Here is a 9,931-nt window from a genome sequence, read left to right on the forward strand (position 1 = left end):
CTCATAATACTGGTTTTAAAAAGTGGCTGTGTCTTATATCCTGACACTTCACCTTTTCTCTTCATCCCTCTTCCTCCTCCCTCTTCCTCCTCCCTCTTCCTCCTCTCTTAACCTCTTCTCCTGTCTACTCCCACCCACCTCTCTTCGTCTCTATTTATTTGAAATAAACACATGATTCGTCTTCTGCTCTGATAAAAGGATAAGCACTCATCCCAATTATGCCTTACTGAGAAGTTACAAAACCACCATTGGTCTCAACCCATGCAGCATTGCCATGTTGAACAGACCTAGGCTCAGTTTATTTGAGCTGGCCAAGTAGCAAAAACGCCGATACTGCCCCCTTACCACATGGCGCTATGAGCCCCTACAAAGCAACTGTGTAGACCAGGAGTGTGTCAATCTCATTTTGGGTCAAGGGTCAGATTTGTTCAAATGAGACCTCCAGTTCTCCTTTTGCTCTCCTTCCTCTGTCTTGCTTGCCCTTGATAAAAATCTGCACTTCTCTCATCCTTCTTACTCCTCTATCTCTCTCCTCCGTTCTTCTCTCAGCTATTTTAATCCCCTGATATTGTTTTGTATCAGATGTATTATAACACCATGTGTGAACTGTACTTTAAAGATGCTGTGTTATGAATGTCTTTATTGATACTGCTGCCAAACATGTTTTTTTATTAAGCAACAATTTTAGTCATTCAATCAATCAAAACTTTATTACAGACCCAAGGTCCAGATAAGACAACACATAAGACGTAAATTAATTATATTGATTAATGCTACAGTGCAGCCTCTATTCTGCTTCCTGGTTTTATGTGGGCCAGGTTTTGTTCTGCATATGTTGACGATAGTAAGATGCTTTGTCGTGTAATATAGGACATTCTTTTACCAATGTTCTGTTCTTCTCTGGGAATTAGCATTTTAAAAACATCAGAGGAAAGAAACAGGTCATATGGGAATGCTGCAGAGATGGATGCATAAATTAACAACGTGTAAAAATCCTACATATTACTTAACACCCAGGTGAAACAAATGTGTTTTTAGAAGAACTGTAGAACACTTTAGGTGACTGAATAGTTCAAATCAATGTTAAAGTATCATGTTTGTTTGTTTCCTGCCCTCATGTCACAGTGGGTTTGTTTAATTGAAATATCTCTTCCTCCCTACCAACCATCTCCAGGTAAGATCAAGTACTCAGAGCAGGTGTATGATTCCTGCATGGAGGCGTTTGATTGCTTACCCCTGGCAGCCCTGATGAACCAGCAGTTCTTGTGTGTGCATGGGGGGCTCTCACCGGAGATACACACACTCGACGACATAAAGAAGGTACAATAAGAGGCACACACACACACACACACACACACACACACACACAACATTGTTTTATAAAAATACTGCCAATAAAAGAAATACACAGTATGTCTTATCGAAATGAGACCAAGTTGGACCTTCTGAAATATGTGTGTTAAGTCAAATAAAAAAAAGTTAAAAATGTCAAACGTAAAAGTTATTTTTTGGTTAACAGTGAAAAAAAGCAATCAATCAATTGATCTTTATTTGTAAAGCGCCAATTCATAACAAATGTTATCTAAAGACACTTTTCAAAAGAGCAGGTAAAAGACCTTACTCACTGTTACCATCATGAGTAATTAGCAACATTTAGCAAATATTACAGTGGCAAGAAAAAAGTTCCTTTTAAGAGACAGAAATCTTGGGCAAAACCAGACTGTGCCGGGCTCGAAGAATGGGATAAAGTAAAGATGCAGGAAGAAGGATAGGGACAAACATGTTGATCCAAAGGAACCTACAAGACAAGAACTCAGGAGCTCCCAGGAAAATATGTGGTTGATGAGAAAAGCTTTGCAGTGACAGTCATGGAGCTAGCCAAAGTGTGCACTCTTAAGTCTTGCAAAGCCACAACCATCAGGTCACATTCAGTTCTTTTTAGGAATCTCATGCAGTCAACACCTTCTGGCAATATATTGCCTCCTGCTCGCCTTTTGAGCACTGTTCATTAAAGAGCTTAAAAAAGAGAGCTGTGTTAGTTTGATTGTTTTTCCTCCATTAGCTTCAAAGTGACAACAAATTACTTTACTCAACAGTAAAATAAAGATTATCCAGTTCAAGGAACCAATCAGAATTAATTTGATATTTTACTTAACAAAATAGTGCAGGAGTGAATTCAGCCACATCAGCCAACAAGGCCCAGCTCACGTTAAGGTAACAACATAACTAGCTAGATTTAACATGATGTGGAAACACTGAAAACTAAACTCAGGTTTATGAACAGGAAACAGAGAAACACAAGTGTAAAGGTGACAAAATAAAACAGCTTAACCTAGGAATATGAACAGTGAGACACACAGAGGGATGAAAGCAACACAAGGGAACACGCCCAAAAATACAAGAACACCAGGATGGATGTCAAAATAAAACAGGAAATGAAATCTAAACACTGAAATAAACAACCAGACAAAACTAAACCAGAAACTCATGACATATATACAACATTTATCACAGGTATATTCTTAATGTAAAAAAATATAATGTTAACACACCTCTTCTCAGCACTGAATATATCAAAAACCTTACTCTTAATTATGTTTTAACACCCTCATGATCTGGAAATAAAGAGAATCCACAATAAACCAGTGAATGCAGAATACCAGTAATAGAGATCCACACACATTACCCATGTATACAGTTCACAATAAAACAGAATACAAAGGAACACTCATGAACACAAGACATGAGGATACACACACTTCCTCATCTAATGGCACTGTTTCCATGGTGAATCTGCTGGTGTGACATCTTCTCCCTCCTGTGTGGTAAGGGTTGCCATGGAGATGCTCTGATCTGACAGTGTGTGTGCGTGTGTGTGTGTGTGTGTGTGTGTGTGTGTGTGTGTGTGTGTGTGTGTGCGTTACATTATGCTTTTGTTTCTCTTCTTATTTACCCAGTGTGTGCTGAACATTATATTATTTTGTGTATGGTGCATAATGACTTTTAAAATGTTGTGTGTCTCATGTTTTTGGGTGTTTTGGGGTTCTTGGTATTCTGGGTAATCTTATATTTTGTTGTGTTTTTGTGTGTGTCTCTCCTTTCATTGTCTGTCCTAGTTGGACCGGTTTAAGGAGCCCCCAGCGTTTGGGCCCATGTGTGACCTGCTGTGGGCTGACCCCCTGGAAGACTTTGGCAATGAGAAGACCCAGGAGTACTTTGGCCATAACACAGTCAGAGGCTGCTCCTATTTCTACAGGTAGAGGGGGGGATTACCACTCACAGGGTTTGAGCTGCTGACTGAGCAAAAATAAATATTACCTAAGCTGATATTTTATTTTGAAAATCAAGGTGTATGTGAGTGAAGATGGTGACATGTGAATATTACTTTGCTTATGATGCTCAGAGATATGACCTTACCTGATGTGCAAAAAAAGCAATTAAGTTATTTATCAGAGTTCAATAATGCAGTAGGAACAATATTCTTCAAAATTGTCAGTTGACACATATAAGGTTATAAATAGGGCCGACCTCTATCTAGTCCTGTCAGTGTTGTGTTGTGGGCTTGTGTGATTTGATCTGGGCTCCTTTTGATCACCTGGTGTTACAGAGATACAAGAATGAAATGAATGTTAGGTGGACTTCAGGCTATTGGACTGGGATGCTGGGGGAGAGGAGTAAGCAGAAGAGATTCTTTATAGATTCATGGTTATACTACATTCAGGATCCAGTTACAATCATTGGGATTTGTTCAAGAGCTAGTGGGAAGTGTACACACACACACACACACACACACACACACACACACACACACACACACACACACATTCACATTCACACTTATTCAGTGTACTAGGAAACACATAAACAAGGCACATTCACAAACACATACACACAGTTCTGTTTCAGCATGAAACGATATCCCACAATCCCCAGGGAGACTGCACAGTTCTGTTGCCATGACGACTGGCTACTCCTGCCAGATATGGAGTGATATTAAGATACAGTGAGAGAAAGAGGGAGAGCAACATGGGAGGAGGGTGGCAATAGCTTTGGTTGAGTGGTGGGAGATGAAAGATGGAAATAATGTAGTAAAACTGGAGGAATTTTAGGACAAGTAGCTGCTGTTTCAAAGCAGAGGGGGGCTTCTGCACAGGCTCGGCTGAGCTGTTCACACAGAGGAGTTGTTATGGCCTGTCGTTTATGGCAAACAGAGGGGTTTTCTTTGTAGCAGACACAGCATCAATGACCGACTACTGTGTGCTGAGGAGGACGTACCGTACAGTAGGTCTGGCTCATGTCTGCGTTGTGTTCACTGATGCCCCCTGCTGGTTGGAGTCAGACATAGCATTAGAGGCCCACTCATCTCCCACTGCTATAGCGGTCTATAGACATCATACTAACTGCTTCCATCGGTTTTTTGGTTGACAAAAGAAGTCTTGATGTAATGTAGTTTTCTATTAAAAGTGGTGTTTACTGTTTCTTACCTATATGTTTTTTTTTCATTGACAAGTCTAAGATATACTAATAGTTCTCACTCTTTCTTTGAATGGCTTTCCTTCTCCAGTTACCCAGCAGTGTGCGAGTTCCTACAGACCAACAACCTGCTGTCAGTCATCAGAGCGCACGAAGCACAGGATGCTGGGTAAGCTGACTGCTCAGTGTGTCTCTCAACTAAAAGAGAGCACCATTTAATGAAACGCTTTACCTTGACATTTCATGGTCTGAGCTCTTATTTGTCTTTGTCAGGGAATTGGCAGATTAAAGGGGTTACACAACACACAAATCTGGATTCATCAATATCTTCTTACTTGAATTTGTTCTTACTCTGCGAACAAAGTTAGCACTTCCTCAGACCATGAGTACGCACAAATGATTTGAGCTTTCTCAGAAAATGTAAACAGACACCCTTTTAACTTCATGCACAACATATTAAAATTGCCTTCAGCAAAAAAAAGCCTTTAATGGGGAAAAATAATTACAACTGTGAATTTACTAATGCCTTAAATAACCATGTACTTTGTAATTGTCGCCTTTTCATCCTTATTGTACTGAAAATTGTATTCTAAATTAAAGACTTAGTTTAAAATTGAGCATACGACAATGTACCCATTAAAATGTAACAGTTTGAACCTTAAATCGTCATCCCCTCCCACTCATAGTGCCATGAAAACGATATTGTCAAAACCAAATGATTAATTGCCGTCTATTTAAGGGCATACAAGCTACATAAATGATTGCAACTTCTACTTGTCTCCACCTCACCGCTCTCATCCTGATACACCAATCGGATGTCCTGATGTCCACTAACAAACAAAAGGTGGTGGGAGCAAAATTGGCCGGTGCGCACATGTCAGAAATCTGAGGGTAATTTTGTGTATTCACTTATTTTATGCGCAGAATAAGAACATGTCTACACATTTATGAGTGAATGGGGCTCACCGAGAGAACAGAAGGCTTGAAGAAAATTCAGCTTAACTACCTCATCTCCCAACACAGATTGCCAAGGCAAAGAGCCATACAATAGTAGTCTAAATCTGATAGTAGGAACAAGCCACAATTGTCTGACTCACAAATCCATTGCTGGCATCTGTTATCCATAGTGAAATACTCCTAACATAATGCAGTCATTAAGGCATCACTATTCCCTCCTGTTGCTGCTCCTGTTTGATCAGCCTGGTGAAAACAATCTCAATGTTTTGTCCACCATGCAGCTATGAGTCGTCTGTGTCATGACCCATGTACCTTTGTTGAGCAGCCCAAGTGCACAAGGGCGGCTCAAAAGAAACAACTACTTCAGTAGCTCTTACTTTTTCTGAATTGAACCGAATAAACAGGTAGAAAAGTCAAAACATTTTAGGACAAAGCACATTCAACAACAGTGAATAAGGTCTGAGCAGGTTTAGAAGGATGTATTGTGTTCAGACAATAACAAACAAAACAATGACATTATGAAGTCACAAGAATTGAAAATGTGTTGTCCAAACATGTGTCGCACAAGAGAAAGGGATGCCGGATTACATCTGAGAATAAAAAGTTATAAAACAGGGCGCTCATAGTGGTTAGTGTGCATGCTCCTTTCCCACATGTCATTCCCCACTCTCTCTCTCTCTCTCTCTCTCCCTGATTTCTGACTCTATCCACTGTCACGTCTCTCTTTTAATGCATAACAAGCCCAAAAATGAAACCTTAAAAATAAAAATAAAAAGGCTACAAAACAAATTGTGGTTGTTGTAACAGTTAACTTGGTGGTACAGGAACAGGGTACAAACCATGAATAGACACAGACAAATTGCAAGAAAGACAAATAAGTAAAAAGAAAATCCATGGGAGTGAACAAAAATGCCCTTGTGTGCAAATGTAACCCTAACCCACGCATTTAATTAGAAAAATCTGAATCAGAATTGTTTAAAGTACATGTACACATACAAGGAATTTGACTTGGGTCAATCGGCCCGTTATGCTATTTCCTCTAAGGCACATTTTTTCTTTGCTACATTAAGATGTATATCTTTCATCTCTTCAGTGCATTAGTTGTTGTATTGCTCTAAATCAATAAATAGATTACATAAATAAACATTCCCAACAATGTCAGTCCATGTATATGTGTCAAGATGGAGGCAATGCTAATCAGTTTTGGTCTGTTTATTCAGATCTTTATCTGGACCATCGAGTCTGTTTGTGCTTTCAGACCAATTGTAGTTGAAATATACGAGAGCCGATGTGAAATTAGTGCAGACACATGAGTTTTTTTAATTAAGAAGCAAAACTCTTTATCACTGATGAGGTGTTATGTGTAAGAAGATACACTGGGCTAGTTAAGGCTGATGTTGTGCTTTGTTCATGACAACACATACAACATGCCGTTGCTTTTGTTAATTGAAGTCACATTTCAGGTGGTTCTTTGAATCTATATTATCTGATGATTGTGACTGAGTCACTCACTAAATCCAGGCTTTAAAATCATTAAAACATTTCTGGATGCTTTACTTCAACACAGTGCTTTCAGTTCCCAGCTTAGTGGCATCTTTGCATTTCCATTTGATTCTTCCCACACACATTCATTCCTTATTTGGCTTTTAAAAGCATGACTGTCTGAGTTCAAGACCTCTGTTGCACACCTTCATTTTCTTATTCACGATATGTTTTATTCATTTATTTTGCTTATTTTGAGAATCTGTAACCGGGGCGTTTTGTCTGTCCTCAGGTATCGTATGTACAGGAAGAGTCAGACTACAGGGTTTCCCTCGCTCATCACAATCTTCTCTGCTCCAAACTACCTGGATGTCTACAACAACAAAGGTTTGCAAAGATGCATCAATAGCATAACACACGAGTTATATCAAATATATGGTCAAAAAAGTTGAATAAATAATGTGTGTGTGTGTGTGTGTTTTTGTGTGTGTTTGTGTGTGTGTGTTCAGCGGCTGTGCTTAAGTATGAGAACAATGTGATGAACATCCGCCAGTTCAACTGCTCTCCTCATCCCTATTGGCTGCCTAACTTCATGGATGTCTTCACATGGTCGTTGCCTTTTGTGGGAGAAAAGGGTATGAAATACACTCACCTTTATTTTCTTTTTATACATTTCTGCCGACAGTACGTTAAAATCAACATTATATGGACAGTTTATCTTCAGTTTTTAAAATTAAAGGAGTTCTCTAAATAAACTCTGGTTTTGTGTTAGAGCAGATGAGTCAAAAAAAGATTTAAAGTTAGCTATACATAAGTTCCTTTACACTTTCATTTAAAGGTACACATCTTATATAAAGTAGAACTGCAACTTCCAGTGATGAGGGACAAATGTAAAGGTCTTGAACTCTAGATCTACTATCACGTCTGTACCGGCTGAATCTGTTTCTCTGACACTACATGATTTATATTTATTTAAACAATATAATGAAATAATTGTTGACACAGCCAAGTATGTTTATTACTGAATATATGTATTCACTGCACAAGTGTTTAATTCTGCACAGCAACCATCTTCGCTCCCTGTGAAAACATGTTTTTGTACCAGGATTTGTATTTAGTAAAGTTTTACCTTGGCCAGGTGTCTTTTGTTAAAGATAGGGACTTCCTGGTAAACAACAAAACAAAACAAATTCAAGTGTGTGTGTGTGTGTGTGTGTGTGTGTGTGTGTGTGTGTGTGTGTGTGTGTGTGTGTGTGTGTGTGTTTTCTCCTGCAGTGACTGAGATGCTGGTCAACGTCCTCAGTATCTGCTCTGACGACGAACTCATGAATGATGGAGAGGAGATCTACGACGGTAAATTAAAAAAAAAAAAAAAACACTGATCTGATTTGAATGTGTGTCACTTTTTGTGGACATAAACAGAAACTATTTTTTTCAAAGATCACAACAGAAGAATTCTCATAGTTTGTGTTTGGCTCGTTTACAGCCAGCGCAGCAGCAGCGAGGAAAGAGGTGATCAAGAACAAGATTCGAGCCATTGGAAAGATGGCTAAAATGTTCTCTGTGTTACGGTGGGTTGAGTTCTGGTTGTACAGACAGTTTCTTTGTATGCAGTAGTTTCGTAGTCAAGACCTTCGACTGATTGAGACAGAGTCAAGACCAAGACCAGACTGCCAGTCCACCACTTTGACATGGAGTGTGTTCAGGCAAAGCAGCATATTTGATATGTAATCGTTTCAGGAGCATTACTCATCTTCCTGTCTATGCTGTTGTATCTCTGCACAGGCCCGGATCTACAAGGGTGCAAAACGTGGCATTGCACCCTCATTTCAAATGTCTGCACCCTCAATTCAATGGACGCAAATAAATAAAGATATCTTTTTTTGCAACTGATAGTTTAAGTTGCAATTCTTTATGAAACATACATTCATAAGAACTACTTTTAAATCACCTAATGACTTCAACACTAGTTTGTAGAATACCTAATAATAATGCCAGACTGAATTCGCCCAGGTGCGGAGGCTTTCGTGCTCCAAGCGGGCAGCCTGGGTTTGAGTCTGACCTGTGGCTCCTTTCCCTGGTTTCCGACTCTATTCACTGACACTGACCTGTCTCTACAGTGAAGGCACAAAAAGCCCCAAAATAAATCTATAATAAAGCAAGCATATTAATATTTTGTATTTTATCAGCATTTAAGCATCATTATTAAACCAACAAACGTGTGTGTGTTTACAGGTGTACAGTCAGGTAACATGTGTATTTCTCATTTTATCACCTGTTTGTCCCTCAGGGAGGAGAGTGAGAATGTGTTGACCCTGAAGGGACTGACCCCAACAGGAATGTTGCCAAGTGGAGTGCTGTCTGGGGGTAAACAGACCTTGCAGAGCGGTGAGTGTTTCACTCACACACACACACACACACACACACACACACACACACACACACACACACACACACACACACACACACACACACACACAGATATATACTCTTAAACTTAATCCTGGACACACATTCAAATACAGAAATAAACAAACACAAGTACATGCGGAACATCCTCTGGTTCCTCTCTGCCCTCTTTCCTTCTCTCCTCTATTGCTGTTCTCTTCATCCCTCTGCTGGTGCTGAGGATACTAACAGCCTGCTGGTTTTATGTGTGTGAGTGTGTGTGTGTGTGTGTGTGTGTGTGTGTGTGTGTGTGTGTGTGTGTGAGAGAGAGAGAGAGCGAGAGAGAGAGAGAAAGAGAGAGAGAGAGAGAGAGTGAACGAGAGGTAAAGAGAGACAAAGAAATTAAAGGGCATTGTAAGAGAACACACAAAGTGTGTGTGAGGGGTGTGTGAGCTAATGCTACTGCTACGCTAGGTGCCCTGTGAACCTGCCGTGGCCCCACAGTGCTGCTCTGGGGGCCATCACATAACTTAAGCCTGAAACATGCCTCTAAGTGTAGCGTCCCACGTTACCACTCACAGGTTAATCTTAATGTCTTAATGTATTTTCTTTTATAAATGATGTAAAATGA

At 39.7% G+C, this 9,931-nt stretch overlaps 1 protein-coding gene across 3 annotated transcripts in view; it reads left to right on the forward strand.

Annotated features, from left to right (window-relative positions):
• ppp3cb (protein phosphatase 3, catalytic subunit, beta isozyme) overlaps window positions 1–9,931 on the forward strand; it is a 42,877-nt gene that overhangs the window by 26,426 nt on the left and 6,520 nt on the right. For all 3 annotated transcript variants that reach the window (XM_061048852.1, XM_061048854.1, XM_061048853.1), the window contains exons 5-12: window positions 1,175–1,320; window positions 3,117–3,256; window positions 4,565–4,642; window positions 7,205–7,299; window positions 7,422–7,547; window positions 8,188–8,265; window positions 8,399–8,483; window positions 9,203–9,300. In XM_061048852.1, coding sequence (XP_060904835.1) covers window positions 1,175–1,320; window positions 3,117–3,256; window positions 4,565–4,642; window positions 7,205–7,299; window positions 7,422–7,547; window positions 8,188–8,265; window positions 8,399–8,483; window positions 9,203–9,300 — 846 coding nt within the window. The remainder of the gene's footprint in view (window positions 1–1,174; window positions 1,321–3,116; window positions 3,257–4,564; window positions 4,643–7,204; window positions 7,300–7,421; window positions 7,548–8,187; window positions 8,266–8,398; window positions 8,484–9,202; window positions 9,301–9,931) is intronic.

The sequence above is a fragment of the Labrus mixtus genome, chromosome 10, assembly GCF_963584025.1.
Source record: "Labrus mixtus chromosome 10, fLabMix1.1, whole genome shotgun sequence".
NCBI lineage: Eukaryota > Metazoa > Chordata > Actinopteri > Labriformes > Labridae > Labrus > Labrus mixtus.